Below are 20,765 nucleotides of genomic sequence, written 5' to 3' on the forward strand. Positions count from 1 at the left end.
TTCTATGATACTCTTAAAAATCCTACATTGTGTTCTGTCTTGACAAATAAATGCAGAATATCAACATAGCATATCTAGTTAACTTCATGTCTTACTTTGATTTGAATTTTTTGTTGGAGAAACACAAGATATAGGTATTTTCTTAAAAAAATTTTTTTTTCTTGCTTTAAAAAGAACTATTACTTGTTCCTCTCACTGGGTTTCAAGACAGGAAGTTTGAGAGGTAGAAGGAAATGAGACTCTGTGATCTTCAAATTTACACTATAATCTATTGGCACAATATTTAATCAAAAGACTAAAACAAATAGGAATTGGCTTCCATGATAGTTGACAAGGCCTATATAGCTAAATTACAAAATTTTTTATTGCCATTTAATTGTGTCTTCCACGAAGTGAATGTAGAAATCCACTTGGCTTTTATTACTAAAACCGCAGTTGGGGCAAATGACTATTGCCCCCTACCCCAGAGAGATGAATTGTATTCCTTTTACCCTCTTAGCAGGTTTAAGGGAATTATGTTAGGATATCAGTTCCTTTCACATTTATTATGTTAGAACTATGTAATTAAAATGTTCCTAAGGGAACTATATTTTAAATGAATAACTATTTTTGTCTTGGAGACACTTAATCATTCTAGTTCATTATCCAACAATGTGTTATTTAGTGAGCCAGTGGACACCCCATCTCACCCCCCCTTAAACTGAAGACATGAAAATGGGTATGAACTATGGACATGAGCACTAGCATTAGTTAGGCTGGTGTTAGCCTAATTCAGAGGAAATGCCAAAATATTCTAGAACATTAACTTGTAAAGAATACTTTTAGAATAATTGCAAAATAAATCCTAGAATTTTATTTATTTTTAATTGTATTTTTTTTACTGTGGTAACATTGATTTACAGTACTGTATATGATTTAGGGGTATAGGTTCATACCTCTTCAGATGTACGTTACTGCACCACACCCACTGCCAAAGGACCATCATCTTCGATCATACTCCATTCAGCCCCCTTCTACCATTTACTCCCTCCTTTCACCCCTGGTAGACTCAATTTTACGGTGAGATTCTAGGGTTCTTTTTGGTTTAGTTTTCTGTTTGTCTTGTTTCTTTATATTCTACATATGAGTGAAATCATTCCGTATCTGTCTTTCTCCTTCTGTCTTATTTTGCTCAGCATGATGTCCAGTTCCACTCATGTTTTTACAGATGACAAGAGTTTACCTTATTTTATAGCTGAGTAATACTGCATTGTATACATATCCCATAGCATCTTAATCCATTCATTGGCTCTTGTGCACTTAAGTTGTTTCTACAACTTGGCTATTGTAAATAGTGCTGCAGAGAATATAGAAGTGCATATATCCTTTTGAATTCTTTGGGTAGATACCTAGGAGTGGAAATGCTGGATCATATGGCAGATCTTTGTTAATATTTTGAGAAACTTCCATAGTGATTTTTCATAGGGACTAAGGCCCATTATTTTTAAAAATATTTTATTTTATTGTAATTCTTACATCATTTTTTATTTTTGCACAATGTATGCATTTTCATTTTGGTTATATTCCCCATACAATTGCACTCCCCCTTATTTTGACCCTAATCCTTCCTCTCCCCACCCCTCACCCCCTCAGTGTGTCTCTGGTTTATATTTGCTTGTTGATTTTAATTTTTACTTTGTATTAATTAGTCTTTTTTCTGGTCCCTTATTTAGGTTTTCTAAATTCCTACTATGAGTGAGACCATTAAGGCCCAGTATTTTCATGAAATATTATATTCTGAAATGAAACCACTACTACTACCACCACCAAATGTGATACATTGTTTTTGAGTTAGCAAAATGCTTTCTTATGAGTTGTTTGATTTAAGCCCAAGAATCCCTCTATAAATTGGTTGATTTGGGTTTGTTTTTATATCCATTTTACAGTGGGAAAAAGAAGGTTCAAAAAAGCATTGATTTTTAGTCAGGAGAGCACTTGGAACTTCTTAAAATTTTCTGGTGACATTACACTTTAGTAAAAAAAATTCTGGTGACATTACACTTATATGCATACTGCATCAGATGGTTGTCAGAAATAACCAGTATTTATTGAGACCTTACAAGAGTAAAGGGCAACGTGCTAAGTACTAGATTTTTCCCTTAAGGAGTTTATAATCTAGTTAGGCAAAGAGGAAATATCTATTAAAAAATAGCAATAACATTACCCATAGATCCTACAGCAGCACAGGTGGGGGAGCTCTTTCCAGAAGTAGAGGAAGGAATAAAAATATTGCAAGTTTAATTTACTTCCAGATGTTATAAAAGACTGCTTTAGATATAGTTTATAAAGCACCAACTAAAATAACGGCCCTGCAGGATATCAGTGTAGTAAGACCAGTACACTAAAATATAAGATCAAAATTAGAAAATCATCAGCAGGGGTTGCAATAGAAAACTACTTTTATTTTCCACATTAAAGCTACTTTCCACACTCTAGCAATAATGATCTTTGTAAAATACAAATGTGGTCATTCTGCTTTCTTGTTTAATTCATTTCAGTGGCTTCCTCTCAAAATAAGCAATACCTGCAAGTTCTTCATACTTGCCAGGCACTGTGCTAAGAGTTCAACATGGGTTGTGCCTTTTCATTGTCACCCTAACAGAAACACATTATGTTCCTCATCTAGCTCAAGACGGACACTGGAGAATTAAGCTGGGTGGACATGACTAGAGTCAGCTTAGGCTTCTTCCATAATTTGGCTTAACCATAAAGGAGTCATGTCAAAATGCTCTAGAGGAAGAGGAAGACTTCAGAATAGTAATTCACCTCCTTTGCACACCTTAATCCCTGTAGCATGCTATGTTATAAAACTAACCATATCTTTCTCTTTCATGACATTGGCTAGCAGATGTTAAAGTAATCCTTTTTGAAAAAAGATCTGCTAGAATTGACCTTGAGCTCTGTGCCTCTGAGAAAAGCTCTATTCTGGCAAATTCTGTGAATTGAACTGAATGTTTAATTAAGAGTGTAGCATGTGAATAACAGGACTCCTGAAGGCTCATTTAGAGTAGTTTCTTTAATTGTGTTCTTATAAATTGCTGCAGGAGTTAATTTCTTCTCTGGAACTCACTACTGCTCAAAAGCATAGAGAATGGTCAATAGCAATTGACAACGTAGGGCTAACTCCACGAGTTCAAGAAGTGGATTTTCCCATTCTGCAGCATTAGTCTTCTCTGCACCAATTTGAGTTATAATGGCAACAGTGCCAGGAGTGTCTCTTCTGTGTTATCCAGGGGTTGCTTTCTTTCCACTGATAGTTACATCACTGCTACCTTACAGCACACATTATCTTAGTGTTTGTAGGTCTGACCTTTGGCGATTATTATTCTAAATAATTATATACAGGTTATAATTTGTTTCTTTAAAAATTGAATCTATTTCCATACTCATATATTCGTGAATAACTCAATACATGCTTAGCCAGTTTTAATTTACTTAATGGAGAAAGCTATCAATTTTAACTAGAATGATTTCATCACCTCTTATCAATAATTCAGAAGTACCTGTTATTTGAGTGACTCACTATAAGTACTGGTAGAATGTCTTTCCAGGTTTTAAAAGACTGTGTTATGTTTTCACAGTAATAGTGTTGATTACTATCATTAGGTGAGAAAACTTTTCTGCTTTTCTAAATGCTAAACAAAAGCCCTCCTTATCCAATTAGAATTAACTGCAAACCTACACTAGCAATCCCCTAGAGAAGTTCTATAAACTTAATTTTGTGTGTAATTTGAAATGTCTTTTTTTTTAAAAAAAAAAAAAACAGTTTCTATTCAGAAATCTTTAAAACTCAGAAGTTTAAGACATAATATCTCAATGGGTTCATATTAGTGAACTACTTAGTAAACAGAATTTCCCCTGGATTTGTAAAATGATTAAGTACTTCATCCAGGTTGGGAATATTTTTCTGCTCTTTTTACCGCCCTATCAATGACAAGTTAAATGTAATCTGTTTTAAGCCATGTCCTGCTATGGGTCATATTTCAATTAAAATAGAGGTTTTTTTGATTTACTTGTTTCTTTTTGTTCCTATTCCTGTGATTACACAAACGACTGTTGTTAAACTTTATTATTTTTACTATGTTTACAATGTGATTTTTCCTGATCTTCCATCAAAATAAAATCTGATCTGAAAATAATGAGAACCATTATGTCTGGAATTGAAACTAAAAACATTTGCTTGCATTTCTTTGATTTGGAATTTATATAAAAATTACTGAATTTGACATTCATAAAAAAGGTACTAAATGTTATATGAGATGAACATTTCCTTAGGACTTTGCATTTTTTATACTTTGAGAACTACTTAACATCTGGACTCAAATAACAAGTGAAACCTTACATAACCTTAGGTAGTCTAAAATCTTTTGAATAACAATGATTTGGGAGAAGGTCACTTATCAAGGTTGAAGTCAACATCCTAATATAAGACATTTTGCAGCTTTGAATTAGCATTTGGGCATCAGTTCTTCATGGGGAATTCTGCCCTTATAAGAAAACTTTGTGACCTTCTCTGGCCTACTTGGTGAAGATTCAGCAGTTGATTTATGAAGGACAATTAATTAAAAGTCACTATAGGGCACCTGATCGGAACTCATGCAGTCAGAATTCATTCTGTGCAATTCTGAAAACTATTTTTAGTCTATGACAGAAGAATGCTATTAGTTGCTTTTAATTATTGTCTTTTATAAAGAAAAAGCTCGTATAACTGCGTATTTTGTGTTTTTTTTTAAATTAGAGGTATGCATGCATAAAACTTTAAAAAAAAAAACCAAACAACCAACTTTTCAAGAATTATAAAAGGAAAGAAACAAATCAGACTTATATGCCAACCCTCCCCAGTTCCCTTTCCAGAGGCAATTACTTTCCTTATTTTTTAGGTGGTTATTTTGATATTTTACCTGTATGTTTTTAAATAACATGCTTGTATTCTCATTCTTGGTTTTTTAAAATGTAGGTATTACCTATAATATCTATAGTCTTTCCACTGTGACTATAGAGTTAGCTTTTTTTTTTTTAAAGATTTATTTATACATACACGAGCTGGAGTGCAGGCCTGAGGTGCTGGTTGAGGGTGCTCAGAGAATTCACCAGAGTATGGAGCACAACAGGCGGATCTACTGAAATACACTGCTGAGGGGAGCAACTGGCAAGACAGGAGAGGTCTGCTGCACCATGTGGGTTATCTCCCTGGAGGGAATCAAACTCATGCTGCAGTGGCTGCTGACTGAGACTTAACCCCTTTCACCACCAGGGAGGCCGGAGTTAGCTTTCTTTTCTGCCCCAATTCTTCGTGTCTGTTCAATGTTCTCATTTCCCTGACTTCCCAGTGTAGTTATGTGGCAATTTTGGTGAGGCCAGTAATCACAGCTGAGACATGTAAATTGTGATTATTTTTCTTTGCTTGTGCAACTTTTTTTGTAGTGTGTGATATACTTAACTTGCTCTGTATTTACCATAATTGATCCCTAAACTCTTTGCCAACTGTCTATGTTTCCTTTAGGAAATACAGATGTACTGGTATTTTGTTATCACACTTTGCCGACATTCTCTCATGACCTCAGACCTGCCCCTGCAGGACTATTTGCCCTTTGTGTCTGCTACACAACTATCATCCCTGGATCTCAGTCCCCATCATGCATGCATTCCTTTTGCCTCCCTCCCACATTGTCTTTCCCCCCTTATATTCCATATCTTATTCCTTATCCACTGTGTTTGGCAGAGCACAACCTGAGAAAGGATATATACAAGATAAATTGAGAAACTGCATATGTAAAATGCCTCACTTCACTTGTGAACTTGAATAATTTGGCTGGGTTTAACTTGTAGAGAAATCTGAAGCCATTGTGGTTCCTGATCCTTAGTATGTGACAAATTTTACCTTTCAAAGTTTGTAGGGTCAGCTGACCCAATGTTCTAAAATTTTCAAGATGTGCTTTGACTTGGGTCTGTTTTATCCATTGTGTTTGATACTCAGTGGGTTAGTTGAGGCAAACAACTCATATCATATATTTCTGAGAACTTTTCTTAAAACATTTCCTTCTCAATCTTCTTTTTCACTTTTGAGGTTTTGATAGGGATTGTGTTAAAACTGTATATAATTTGAGGGGAACTGAAATCTTTACTGTAGTGAGTGTTCCACTCCATGAACATGGTGTATCCCTTATTTAGATCTTTGATTTCTTTCATCAGCATTTTGTAGTTTATACCAGATAGTCTTGAACATGTTTTGTTTATGCCTAAATATTTCTTTTCTCCCTTAAATAATTTAAAATGGGATAGTAGTTTTAATTTTGGTGTCTGCATGTTCTTTACTAATGTGCAAAACACAATTGTTTGTAGGTTTATTTTGTATCCTTGAACTTGCTGAACCCATTTATATTAGTTCTAGAAAATTTTGTAGATGGCTTGGCATTTTCTACAATTATTTGGACTTCAAATAGAGTTTATTTCTTCATTTTTGATCTCTGCTTCCATTTTTCTCATTACTGTACTGGCTGTTGCGTAAGAGTGGTGAGACCGGTCTTGCCTTATTCCATGTCTTAGGGAAAATACTCAGTTTTTCACCAGTTAGTATAACATTACCTGTAATTTTTATAGGTGGTTTTTGTAAAGTTGAGGAAATTATCTTGTGTATCTATTTTTTCTGAGACTGTTTGTGAATAAATTTTGCCAATTTTTTTTTCTCCATTGATTGTAAAGATCATGATACTTTTTTCTTACCTTGTTAGTATGGTGGCTTACATGGACTGATTTTTAAATATTGTCTCACCCTTGCATCCTTGGAATAAATCCCACTTGGTTGTAATGTACTGCTTTTTATATATTGCTAACTTTTCTTGTTTTTTAAAGATTTATTTATTTATGCATACAAGAATGGGGGTACAGGCCAGAGGTGTGGGGGTGAGAGGATTCACCAGAGATAGAGTGGGGAACAGAACAGGCAGATTGACTGAAATGTACTTTTCAGGGAAACAACAGGTGAGACAGGAGAGGTCTGCTGCACCATGTGGGTAGCTCCCTGGCCAGGGATCCAACTTATGCTACAGTGATTGCGAATAGCTTTATAGGTTGCTTCTTAACACCTTGCACCACCAGAGAGGCCCTAAATTTTCTTTTCTAATATTATGTTGAGTTTTTGTGTCTGTATTTATTGAATATTGGTCTTTGGTTTTCTGGATTTTATCTAATATAGGATCCTGGGTTGATAATTTTCCCAACATTAAAAAAAATATATTGTGTTGCTTCCTTCTGGGGCCCATAGTTTCTAGTGAGAGATCTGCTATCATGAATTGTTCTTCCCTTATGATTCCTTTCTAACTGGCTTCAACTTTTTTTGGTTTTGAATTTTCAAAGTTTGACTGTGGGGTTTTGGTGTGGCTTTCTCCTTTTTGAAGTTCACGCAGCTTATTAAATCTGTAGGTGTATGTCTTTAGGCAGTTAGAGACTTTTTAATTTTACTTCTTTGAGTATTTCAACCCTGTCCTTTTTCTTCTCTCCTTCCAAGACTCTGATTGCATGAATTTTTGACCTTTTGCTATAGTGTGAGAGGTCCTGTTAAGTTTTTTTTTTTTCTGGGTCTGTCTTCTTTGTTGTTCAGATTGTGTAACTTCTATTGTTCTGTCTTTCTTTTCATTGGATTCTTCTGTCTCCATTCATTGAAGATTTTTATATTTTGGTTATCATATTTTCCCATTCTAAAATGTCTGTTTTCTATTTTATATTTCTTTATATTATATTTCAAAGCACAGACTTTGTTTTCTGTGCTTCAACTTTCCATTTTTTCATGTTTCAAATGTGTTCATGTTGAAGCATTTTTGACAGCTGCTTTAAAATCAGTGTGAGGTTACCCTGACATTCCTGTCATCTTGATGGTAGCATCTGTTGGTTGTCTTTCTTCATTTAGTTTGGGGTCTTCCTGGTTTTTGGTATAATGCAATATTTTTTATTGAAACCTAGACATTTTGGGTATTATGAGGTTCTGGGTCTTATTTAAGTGTTTTGTTTTAGCTGGATTTTTCCCGACACCACTCTGGCAAGAGAATGGGAGGTGTGGCCCTATTATTACTAGCTTGGGTAGAAGTACAGGTTCCCCACTCGATACCCTGCTGACACCTGAGGGTGTCACCTTACTATGGAGGTTTACTTACTGTGAAGTGGCCATGGATGTTCTGGCTTGTCACTGGGCTGATACCTCTGACTGGCAGTGGAAGGCTCATTACTGTTCCCAACACCCCCTCTTCTAACATCTGGATGGGAGCAGGACCAGTGGCCTTGATCTTGCTGGGAGGTCCTGACTCTCAAACCTCCTCTGCAACCATCCAGTGCAGACGGCAGCAGTGGCTTGTTACTGACAGGTTGGAATGGAAGTCTGGCTTCCCATGCAGCCTCCACCAACACTGTTGTAAGCTGTGCCTCCTTATTGCTTCACAGTGATGGAATTCCAGCTCCCTGTATGGTCTTCTCTGACGCCACCTCCACTGAGGGCTTGGTACCCCTTTAGAGTGTGGTGAATGTGAAAGTCTTGGTTCCCCTCTTTGCCTTTGCTGATCAGGGTGGGAGTGAGGCCACATTTTTCCCCCAGTGGTATTTGGCTGCCACTTATGAGTTATTTGAATAAATTGAATAAATCACATGAGCCATGCCTCATTTTCTCTTCTGCAAAACAGGGATGATAGGAATGTTGTGTGATGAATGTGAGTTAATACATATAAAGATCTTCAGATGTTACTTGGCACAGAGATAATGCTCAATAAGTATCTACTAATTTTTGCTGAGTTTTTTTTTTTTGGCCTTTTTTTTAAACCTACAATGTATATGAAAAGAACATCTGGAGAAACATATGTAATAAAAGCAACATGAAGACTACTCCTTGGCAGGCCATCCTACTGTGGTGGCCAGGGCTTCAATGATCAAATCCAGTTGCAATTGAGTCTACCTTTCTCATTACGTTTGTGGTAGTGGTTAAGAACACATTTCTGTTTTTCTCTGGGAACTGAATGATTTTAGCTATTTATTTTCTAAATTCTAGACTTCACAGTGGATTTGCTTGAACAGTAAAACCAATAAACTATATAAAAATTACTTTCAGTTTCCGCTATTTGGTTTATACGTAATCCCTATCACTTTACCTTTTCCTAAGGAATCAGTGAAAAGATTAAGAATGAACCTGAGCTCTCACCCTGTTAGGAGATGTCATTGGCCAGTCATTGGCCACAAAGAGTATTTGATTTTTTTTGAAAGTACTTCTCTTTATCAATATTGCACTTCTGTAACTGATAAATGGTGAATATTCTCACACTTATTATTTGTAGCTTAGAAAGCCTGCAAGATGAAACCCTGTTTAATTGTCATCAGTTTCATTACTAAGCCATCTTTTAAATTTTACTTTACAGATCATCAGTCAGAATTTTGAAGGTGATAAACTGTCTGATGGTGGAGCAAAGCCATGGCGACAGATGATAAAGTTGCCATCTTAACTGATGATGAAGAGGAACAGAAGAGAAAATATGTGCTTGCTGATCCCTTTAATGGTATTGCCAGGGAACAAGAACCACCTTCAAACGAAACACCCTCTTCCACAGAAACAGCTGCTATACCTGAAGAGGAGATAGACTGGATAGAAAAACATTGTGTTAAAATAAACAATGATCTTCTAATTTCCAAGGTCTTTTATTTTTTCTTTTACTCTGCTTATGGCTCTCTCTACCCACTTTTGCCTGTGTATTACAAACAGCTGGGAATGTCTCCAAGCCAGAGTGGACTGCTAGTAGGTATTCGATACTTCATTGAATTCTGCAGTGCCCCGTTTTGGGGTGTAGTTGCAGATCGCTTTAAAAAAGGCAAAATTGTCCTTCTCTTTTCTCTTTTGTGTTGGGTTTTATTCAACCTGGGCATTGGATTTGTCAAACCTGCCACCTTGAGATGTGTACCAAAGATTTCTCCAACAGCTCACCCCACCAATTCAAGTCACCCGTTAACCACCTTGCCAGCAAATTCTTCCACGATCACTCCCATCACCACGTTACCTAGAATGCGGGAGAAAAGGGACCTGCTTCCTTCCAATTGGCCAGTGATGTTAGAAATGGGGCCCAACACCACAGTATATGCCACCAGTACACCCACTCTGCAGCCTCAGACAGAAGAAGTTACCACCCACATTACAGACCTGACCTTAAACTGGAGCACTGCAACCCCTGCCTCCCCAGGAAATGTAACCAGGGAGACAACCACTTCTGTTATCACTACCACCAAATCTTTACCTTCCGACCAAGTCACACTTGTTTATGATCAACAGGAGGTTGAAGCTATATTCTTGGTGATCTTGGTAGTTGTCATAATAGGAGAATTTTTTAGTGCCTCTTCTGTCACGATTGTGGACACAGTAACACTGCAGTATCTGGGAAAACACAGAGACCGCTATGGACTGCAGCGCATGTGGGGCTCCCTGGGCTGGGGCCTGGCAATGCTGTCCGTGGGCATCGGGATTGACTACACCCACATAGAAGTGCTCGTAGATGGCAAGGGGTGTAAACCCCCTGAGTACCGGAACTACCAGATTGTCTTCATCGTCTTTGGTGTCCTGATGACCATGGCCTTGATTGTGGCTACCCAGTTCCGGTTCCGCTATAACCACTTCAATAATAGTGAAAATAAAGGGAAGGAGGTGGAGATCCCTCAGGTGGAGAGGAACAGCTCCACAGAGTCCTCAGAGGAGACACCAACCACCACAAGCCACTCGCAGGCCTTCAACTTTTGGGACTTAATCAGACTGCTTTGCGGCGTGCAGTATGGCTCGGTGTTGTTCGTGGCTTGGTTTATGGGTTTTGGATATGGCTTCGTGTTCACCTTTCTCTACTGGCATTTGGAGGACCTGAATGGAACTACAACCCTCTTTGGGGTCTGTTCAGTCCTGAGTCATGTGTCCGAGCTGACAGCTTACTTTTTTAGTCACAAGCTTATTGAATTGATTGGCCACATCAGGTAAGAACATGCTTACTCTTCCTGCCCCTAGTAGTTGAATGTTATTTTTCCATAGTTTACAGTGCATTTAAGGATATTATAAATTGTGTTGCTGGTAGGGCTGGGTGGGACTGAAGCTTTCTGTTGCTTTTCCTCCTTAAAATAGAAACAAAAGGAAGGAAGTAATGAACCTAGATGAATTATCTAAGGCAAACAAAAAAAAAAATGCTGCTTCCTCTGTATGCTGAGAGACTCTTACAGCAAATGTTTTCAGGTGTAGAAGCATCAATTTCATACACAGTATTATTCCATAGCTCTTGAAGGTCTGCCTGTGTCAAGCACTTATGAAAGGGTTTAGAGGATAAAGTGGATTACGTTTTTTTCAGCCTTCTTTTATTCTCAGCCACTTGATGACACAGATCTTGAATATTTGGTGTATGAAGAGGTCCACTATATTTAACAAGACTGTCAATGACCCACCATAATCTCTAATCCATGATATTATATAGAGGAGATTTTTATATATATTTTTTCTGATGATAACAGTGGCCTCATTTTTGTCTGCCACAAAGACAAAAGTATGTTTAAAAATCTTCCTTTTACCTAAAATCTCCCCTGTAACCTTTTGAGTAAAAAAAAAACCTATAAATGCCTAATGTTTGTTATGTAATGTTTCTCATACTAATATTTGTCTGGAGTTGATCAAACATTAGCTTATTGTTTATAAGACTTTCTGTTCTGTCACTGGTTCTTAAATATAGAGCCAACTTCAGTTAAGCGTTCTTACCTCACAGAAAAGCACAGCAAACCTATCCCTAAAATTTGAAGTTGCTGTAACTGAAAAAAGCAACTGTGTGGTAATTTTAAAATCTGTTTCTAGGAGTAATTAGAAAGGAGAAATAAATACTAACAAGATTTGATTTTTTTCCTTTAATTTCCTTCTGACTAATTGATGAAAATATTTTCTAATTTAAAGTCTCAACATACAGTCATTCTTTTTCCCCAAACAATTGTGAATATTTTTTCTTGTTTGCTTTGGTTTTGTTTTGGGAAGCTATGTTCTGTTCATTCTCTTTCTCAAAGCTTTGGCCCTTTTGTTTTCACTAAACAAAGTCAGATGTGTGTGGATAGTTCTTAGACCCACAGACTTCCCAAGGCACATTCAGTGGGGCCAGCCTGAAAAGTGTCTTGGAATATTAAGAACTTGGAGTGTGCTTTAACTGTGTCCAGGTCATGTTTACATTCTCTGAGGATGACCATGATTAATTAGAGACACTTCTTTGCATTGTGGGGGTGTGAGTGGGATCTCACCTCAGCTAATACTGTCTTTAAACCATAGTCATTTATTTATTCCCAGAAAGCTACCCAGTCAGGTCTTAGCAGTGAGTGGACTTCTGAGATGTCATTGTTTTATCAGTCAACTGTAGGAGTTGAATGCTGACTCAGTGTGGAGTATGCATATGGCTTCTATTTTCAAACATTGTTAGGTTCTTCTTACATGCTCAGAAAAAATGTTTCTTTTCTGTCATTGCCTTTTGTCTGGGGCATATATTTTCATGATAAAATCCTTGAAGGTTTAATACTAATTTTGATAATTATAATAGCTTACACTGTGTTTTTCTTTCATAAATTTTACTCTTTATTTAAAAATCTCCAGCTCACTTAACCTTCATTTTCTGGTTTTATGTACCAAAGCATCTTCCTTATTTAATGATGTGATGGAAGAAGATGACTCTTGTGGTCACATTTTTGCTCCCAGAAGCCTACTGGGATTCCATCAATTTGTGGTCATTTACCTCTGTTGGATTTTAATTCTTGCCATTAAAATGTATCATCTTAACTACTCTTAAAAGGTTCTGATAGCTGCAGTCAGATTATGCCCACATATTCAAGTAAAATGGATTGTTTCTTTTGGTGAGAATTTGAGACCCCAGTCAATTGAGATTTGGGGGTTTAAAAGTTAGCTATGACAGTTGAAACTTTTCACTGAAAGAACAGCATACATTAAAATAGTTGCTGAGGAGAAATCAGCTTTCTGTAAATTCATAATCTTTATGTTTCCCTTGTAGACTCTTAAGGAGGGATTTGTCTGTGGTCCTTGTGTATGTTTTTTAACATTCTGTGACTGCCTCATTAGGAAGTTGTTCTGAGGAGTTAGCACTTCCATAAAAATTGTAAATATCCTAATGTGGTCCAAAGTAGCTTTCCCACAATTTCTTTATGTAGATTCATAATTAAGAAAAATTTATACCAGAAAACAGTTTTTAAAAATAGAATTCCAATTTTGAAACACCGAATATTTTAACAGTTCTGTAGCTTGGGCCCAGGTTTTTAGGAATTACCTATCAGTCTGAATATGCACATACACCCAGATACAGAGTGATTACTGACTTTGACCTTCTCTGCAGAGAAAGTGGCCTTTTCAGGCAAATTGCATAATGCTTCATATTTCCATTCAAAAAAGTAAATTTCTTTTGATTTGAAATCACGAAACTTTGGAATTTACAACAGGTATAGTTCGAAGATAATTTGTGTAAAGATGAAAGCGAGGCTTCTTTAAGGATTATAAATAGGATATCTGGTGGTGCCAGGGGTTCAGTCTCAGCACTATGATGCAATTCACAGTCACTGCAGCACGAGTTCAATCCCCAGCCAGGGAGCTAACCTCCATGGCGCAGCAGACTTCTCCTGTCTCACCTTCTCCTACACTGCTCCCTTCAGCAGTGTATTTCAACAGATCTGCCAGTTCTGCTCCCCACCTGTCTTTGGTGAATCCTCTCACCCTCCTGCACCTCTAGCTTATACCCCAGCTCTTGTATGTATTATTAAATAAATCTTTAAAAAAGGATTATAACTATAGCTTAAGATATATTCACCTTGCTGAAGATATCAACAACCATGAGTTAGGGTTGTGATCAAAATTAATTGCAACTAATCATTTGTAAATTTATAAATCATTACTATTCAATATTAGGCCATCATGATGCTATTTGATTTGCATTTATTTACTTTTTTTTTTTTTTGTGGGACCCTTGCCGGCAGCCGGGGAACGAACTGGCGCGCTGCAGAGTCTGCGGGCAGCCTCACAGCCCAGCGTTCAACCGCTGCGCCACCAGGGGAGGCCCTGCATGTATTTACATTTTAAGGGGGATACAAGAATTTTGCTCAATTTATCTCACTTTCAAGGTCAGTTTTGCCATGTAAATGTTATCCAGGAGTATTATATTAACAATATTAGCCAATAGTTATGACAGAATAGTAGTCAGTATCCAAACGAGCTAGCCAGTTGGGGAAAAAAAGAAATACGAGATACAGATAGTTAGAGGAACCCACTGGCTTTCCTGGGTAGGCGCTGCAGGAAGACACAGAGCAGATAGCAGGACGCTGGGCTACAGCTGAAGACACAGAGGAGGTAGGGCATGAGGAGCCCTTTGTGACTGGAGGAATAATAATCAGTATTAGAAGAGTGAGGAAGCCCTGCAGCTGGGGTGATCAGGAAGGCTTACCAGAGAAAGCTGAATTTGAGCTGGCCACTGAAGGATTTAGAGAAGATCCTGTTACATTTTATTTTTGCTTTTCATCCTCTCCTTTCTTTCTCCCCACCTCTTTGTGCCATATTTGTTGATCCTGAATCTTTTCATTTCCAGATCCCTCCTCACCCAATGTGATAGGGTACTGAATTTCGCAGGCTGTGTTTCCTGAGTCTTGGTGTCCAATCTTCTGCCTGGATTCAGCTAATGCAGTGGTGCTTACCAGTTAAACTCACCAGAAGAGCATGAGGAAAATCCTCATGCCCTCAGACCAATTACACCAGACTCTCTAGGGCTATACTCAGGCATATGATTCCAGTGTGCAGCCAAGATTGATAATCACCAAGTAGAGAGGCAGAGGTGGAGGAGAAGATGGAGGTGGAAGGGGAAAAAAACCCAGATGTAGCTTTCTCTTTTTCTAGTTCATGCAGCTTTTGTGTGAGCTTTGAAGATTGTTCTTTGTAACTCTTTGAGGAGGTTCTTTTTCTTCAGTGAACAGTTCTTCACACACATGTGCTGGTCAATATAGAGCTGAAGACAAGAGGGGAACCCTTGTCAGCTCTCTGTACTCCAGCAGTCTGCCCTGCCCCCAGATTCTTACCCTCTCTCAACTCAGAAGGCCTCTGTGTCCACTCAGGAGTATCTCTGATAGTTGCTGCATCTCACCTATGGTACTACACACTGTGGGTGACCATGAGCTCTGGTAGCAAGGCCCTCTCTCCCCTCCTCCTCTCCCTCTACCTCCACCTTGGAGAGACTGGCTGCCTGCGCTTCTTTCATGAACTCTGGCTTCTCCGCTATTCCTTCACCTAATGACTAAGTCCTTGGATTAGGACAGATTGGTGCCTGTTTCCCTGATTAGTTCCTGACTCATACATAATCCTTAGCTGCTAGGAGGTCTTCTGATGGTAATCATCACAGTGAAGGAAGAGAATGAAAATTGAATCATGCAGTACTTGATAAAAAACAAACATAGTGAACCTTAAAAGAAAGGAAGGAAAAGAACATAAAAGAAAGAAAAGAACCACATTTCCTTTCTTATTCCTTAAGGGAGGATTATTTCTCCTTTCAAAATGACTTTTGACAATAAAAAAAGATGTAAAAATTTAATTTCCGTTGTCAGTTTGGAATTATACATGCTCTACAGAAACAAGAATTACTCTGTGTTATTTAAGAATCAAAACGCTGCCTATTTGTCTAATTTTTGAGCAATTATGTAGGCTTAGTGAACCCCAGATTACTGGGATGCAGGGATGCATACTAAAATGGTGGGGGAGACCAAAGGCCAGGTGGGTGCTAGGATGAGGAACACCAACTTCCTGGAGGCAGTAGGGAGCCTTAGCAAAAGGAGGGCCACATATTTTCACTTGTTTCCAATGCAGGGGCTAACTGTGAAGCAGGGCTTTTACTGAAAAGTTTCTTAAAATAGTCCAAGAGGTGATACAGGCCTGAACTTCAGCAGTAGTAACAGAAACTGAGGGCAGGAATGGATTTGGAAGATAAAACTGGCAGAATGGTTGGTTGTGGGAATGGAGGGACAGATCCCCATGTCTTCAACTTTCATAAATCTGATAGAAAATCCAAAAGGAAGATACAGAATTGAGGGGGATGCAATTTGAATTTGATGTTCTTTACTTTGAAGTTTGGAACACCTAGATAGGAACGTCTAGCAGACCGTTGACTGTTAAAAGCCTGAAGCTTACTGGAGAGGTTATTAGACTAGTGGATAAAGATTTGGGACAGTTAAAGCCATAAGATCAAAAGGGAAATATTAGGGTGGAATAAAGCGACTAAGAAAATCAATCAGGGTTGTCTCCAAGATTAGTTGTAAGTTTCTGGTCTTACTGAAATGTTGGTCTGTTTATTGTTTATTGTATCCTCGGGCTTAAGAATATTTAGTTATGTTGAATTGTGTTGTGAGGTATTTCCTATAACCAGTGAACATCTTGCTTCATGGGTGACATGATAAGAGGCCTGCATAAGCAGATGTCTCAAAACACCACTGAAGTGTGCTCTTTTTTCCCTAATGTCACAAAGTGGGAACAGAAACAGTTCGAACAAAATCTTTTTGGTTAGCAGTCCCTACTTTAAAAGAATAAGTAAAATAGCTAGTCATAAAAGTTTGTAAGTTGGCAAGTTATGGTAATTTTATCTATACTATTTTTCCTTGAAAAAGCTATCACTTAAGAGAAGGGTTTCAGCATTGTGAGTGAGGAACACTCAATTAAATCTGAAATTAATGAAGTCTGAAATCTGGTAAAAGTTGAAGGAACTTCAAAACCGGTATTGTCTGTGGAGTGGCTAAGACTCTTCACAGTCGGTTTTGTGGGGGCTTTCAGGGATCCTTTCATGCTCCTGGTAGGGTAAGCCCTCCTCAGAGATTTCCCAGGTTGGTCTGGAGACTTACAGGCTGATAAAGACTGTGGTGGGACGCACCCAACATCTGGGGGACTCCTGGATAATCCTCCTCAAAAACCTGTTAGCACACTTGCTTATGCCTCCCTCCTGCCTTCCCTCCCTTTCTCCCCTAGTTTCTAAGCCTTACCCAGACCTTATAACTTCCGATTATTTGATTTCAAAGTCTGCCTTCTTGGCACAGCCCTTGTCCATCTTGCCGGTAGTGCAGAAATCCTGGCTTGCCATGGGTTGCCTCAACCTCGACACCTGAGGTTTCTGGGGCTACCTCAACAGAAATGGTCTTTTGGCCCATTTCATCTCATAACATGAAATTGTGCTTCTCAGTAAACTTTTCTTTTGTGATTCAGGATATTGGACAGCTGTTGAGTGACATTTGTTCTGCTACTTTGCCCTTATCCAATTCCTCCTAATGATTTATCAACGTTTAAAGTATTACCTGTTTTCTAAAGCCAACTCAAGCATTCACCCTATTTCCCTAATCTAAAGGCACAACCATGATCAGGAGCATAACTATGCTAACAGGGCCAGCCCCTGTCTTCATTGGTCCAACCCACAATTGTTTCAAGTCCTTGTCTAGGTTTGGTCTCATGTAGGGGCCCTAGAGCAGGAACACACTGATATTATCCACCAAAAGATAACTGCAGGTTAAGAGGGAGGGGAACTTGACCTTACACTGGCCAACCAACTTTGTGACTCCATTCTCCTCCGAACCTTTCTATATCCTTGTATCTATAAAATAGAAGAGTTGGGCCTCCCTGGTGGCTCAGGGGTTTTTGCCTAAGTCAGAGATGTGCAAAGCTACTCATGCAAACCCAGGCAGGTCTTGCTGTGACAACAGGCTATCAGACCAGTGATGGGGGTGTGATTCACGATGGCAGTCACTGGGATCAGTATAAAGAATTTTTTCTGCAAAGTCAGTTCACTTGAGTGGAAGTTAGAACCCTAAGCCCTAGACATTTCTCCATGGACTAGCTCAGATGGAATTCCTAGAAGACTTTGCTGCCCTTGCTGAAATATTTGCTTTTAATGGCAGCTTACACACATAGACAGTTTTTTTCACATGCTTATTTGATCTTTTCAAATGGCCAGTAGTGACAGTCCCTGACAAAAATCCACTTTTAGTATGCCGGTGCCAGGAATTCCACCACTCCCACCAATGGCAGAGCATGCCCCACCTGCTGTGAAAATGCGCTAATTAGCTCTGTTTGTCAGAGCCTTTCATTTTACACAACCACTGGAAAGGTAAATAGCAATCCCTTAGATAACATAAATGAGTAAATATAATTATATTGGGTTGTATAAAATGCTAACAATCCTCCTTTAAGGGCACAGCCTCTCTGCCTTTAGAAGCCCAGGGAGGGCCTCCCTGGTGGCGGTTGAGCGCTGGGTTGCGAAGCTGCCCGCAGCCTCTGCAGCGCCGGGTTCGATCCCCGGCTGCTGGGCGAGGGTCCCACATGGCGCGCAGACCTCTCCTGCCCGCCCGCTGCTCCCCTCAGCAGTGTACTTCATCGGTCTGCCTATTCTGTCCCCAGCTCTGGCTCTGGTAAATTCTCTCACCCTCCCGCGCTTCTGACTGTACACAGTGCTTGTATAAATAAATCAATCAATCTTTAAAAAAAAAAAAAAAAAGAAGCGCAGGGAAGCTGTCACTGGAATCTCATACTTTATTGCTAGTCCATGGGATGAATGGCTCTTGGGAAAACACTGGCATCCTTTACTAAATTTAGCTTTATATTGGAGTTATAAGCCACGTTGGAGGTCATTTTTGTGAGCTGAATCGTGTCCCTAACCCCAACTCAGATGTTGAAGTCCTAACTCTCAGTACTTCAGAATGTGGCTTATTTGGAGATGGGAGGGGGTCTTTAAAAAAGTGATTAAAATGAGGTCATTAGGGTGGGCTCTAATCCAGTATGACTGGTGTTCTTGTGAAAAGAGGAGATTGGGACACTCACACACATGCGTGCACACACACACACACACACACACAAGACCATGTAAAGACACAGGGAGAAAGCTAAGAAGAGAGACTTTAGAAAAAAGTAACCCTACCAACCAACACTTTGATCTCAGACTTCTAGTCTCCAGAAATGTAAGAAAATAAATTCTGTTGTTTAAGCTACCCAATCTGTGGTATTTGTGATGGTAGCCCCAGCAAACTAGTACAGTGAGGCAGGCCTAGTCCACCCAGGTTAGGTTCCCTTCCCCCTAATCCTCTGCCTTTGTTTGGCCACTTGTGATGTGGAATTTGTTGCCTCACAAGGTATCTAAGATCTTTTATTACTAGGACTTGATCACCTGATATGGCAGATATTCTTGCCCATAGTGGCTTAAGGCAAACAGGAAATGTATTGATTAACTAGCACATGGCCTTAGGTGTATCTTTAACCACATCTCAAATGATGCTATCAGAACCCAAGTCTCTCCAGCTACCAGCTCTACCTCCCAGTGGGTTGACTTCATTTGCAGGCCTCTGCTGGAGGGCCTAGGCAAGCCAGGGTCACATCTTCCCAGCTGAATCCCTTCCCAGCTGCAATCCCTTGTTTCTGCTTAGCAAATAAACAACATCGATTGCACTGACTGCTCACAGTTCTGATTTTGGGCTAACACAGCCCACTCCCTCTTCAGCAGAACAGCCCTTCACACATTTGGGTGTCCCTCCTACAGGTTTGCTTTTCCAGTTCCCTCGGGGCTTTTTCTCAGAACATCTTATCCCAGACTCTCTTTTTTTCTTTCCCCTCCTTATTCTGACTCCTTTGTTTTTTTTTTGACAGTAATAACTTAATTGTACCCAGTTCCTGCTGTGGTCTGGCCAAAGTCAAGAACAGTGGGATCATTATCTCTTCTTGATTTGGTCATGATACTCCTTCAGCCTGAATTTTTATGAACTTGTTCAGTTTCCTTTAATTCAGCTTAGGGTCAGCTACAACTCTTAAGGCCTTTTTCAAATTAATTGCTTTGCCAAATGTTAGTGATTCTTGTCTGGAACTGTAAGGTTTGTATACCTATAGTTTTATGTATACCTCAGGACATATCATGGAAGACTTCTAATCAAAACCATGGTGCGTGCTTTAGCATTTGACATTTACCTAGGTAGAAACAATAACAACAAAATGGCATCTTATGTCTTCCAAGTAATTGGGCTCCATAATCCAGATTCTTGTCTGGAACTGTAAGGTTTGTATACCTATAGTTTTATGTATACCTCAGGACATATCATGGAAGACTTCTAATCAAAACCATGGTGCGTGCTTTAGCATTTGACATTTACCTAGGTAGAAACAATAACAACAAAATGGCATCTTATGTCTTCCAAGTAATTGGGCTCCATTAATCAAGTTTCTATTTTAAGAAGTTATGTCTTAAGCTGATGATACACACAACCTAAAAAGAAAAGTAGAAGATAAACTAAAAGAACAAAGGAGAGCTGTAAATATAGTCAGGAACCAGCACAGTGATCAGGCTGATGGTTACCATAATTATACTCTTAAAGTCATTGGAGAGGAAAGATCTGAAGGCAGCAAAATAAATGACTTAAGGCCACCAAAGATGCAGACTTCATTTTTACCTTTTCTTTTCCTAGCAGAAAAAAAAAAATTGAAGTATTGGTAACTGCCCAAAACATACATGGCTAAGTGACTTTTCTTTCCCCATCTTTCACTCTGGCATACAATGTGACTCTTATGTTCTGTTTTATAAGGATAGATAGAAGCTCGGTGGCTTCCCAGTTCTCAGTTGGTGGTCCCCTTGGCTGGGCAGTGGTTATAGGAGTCTCACTGGCTCTTTGAGCTTCATGGCTTATGAGCCAACTCTTACTTT

At 38.8% G+C, this 20,765-nt stretch overlaps 2 protein-coding genes across 2 annotated transcripts in view; one reads left to right on the forward strand and one right to left on the reverse strand.

Moving 5' to 3' along the window:
- Positions 1–20,765, reverse strand: part of HIBCH (3-hydroxyisobutyryl-CoA hydrolase) — a 181,766-nt gene that overhangs the window by 141,654 nt on the left and 19,347 nt on the right. The gene's annotated exons all lie outside the window — the stretch shown is intronic.
- The window catches only part of MFSD6 (major facilitator superfamily domain containing 6), a 58,626-nt gene that overhangs the window by 9,300 nt on the left and 28,561 nt on the right, over positions 1–20,765 (forward strand). Inside the window, exon 2 of the mRNA XM_037523716.2 lies at positions 9,435–11,022. Within this exon, the coding sequence (XP_037379613.1) occupies positions 9,488–11,022 (1,535 nt within the window). The 5' untranslated portion in view covers positions 9,435–9,487. The remainder of the gene's footprint in view (positions 1–9,434; positions 11,023–20,765) is intronic.

This window comes from Talpa occidentalis, unplaced genomic scaffold, assembly GCF_014898055.3.
Source record: "Talpa occidentalis isolate TD23 unplaced genomic scaffold, MPIMG_talOcc4v2.1 talOcc4.3, whole genome shotgun sequence".
NCBI classification, from domain to species: Eukaryota; Metazoa; Chordata; class Mammalia; order Eulipotyphla; family Talpidae; genus Talpa; species Talpa occidentalis.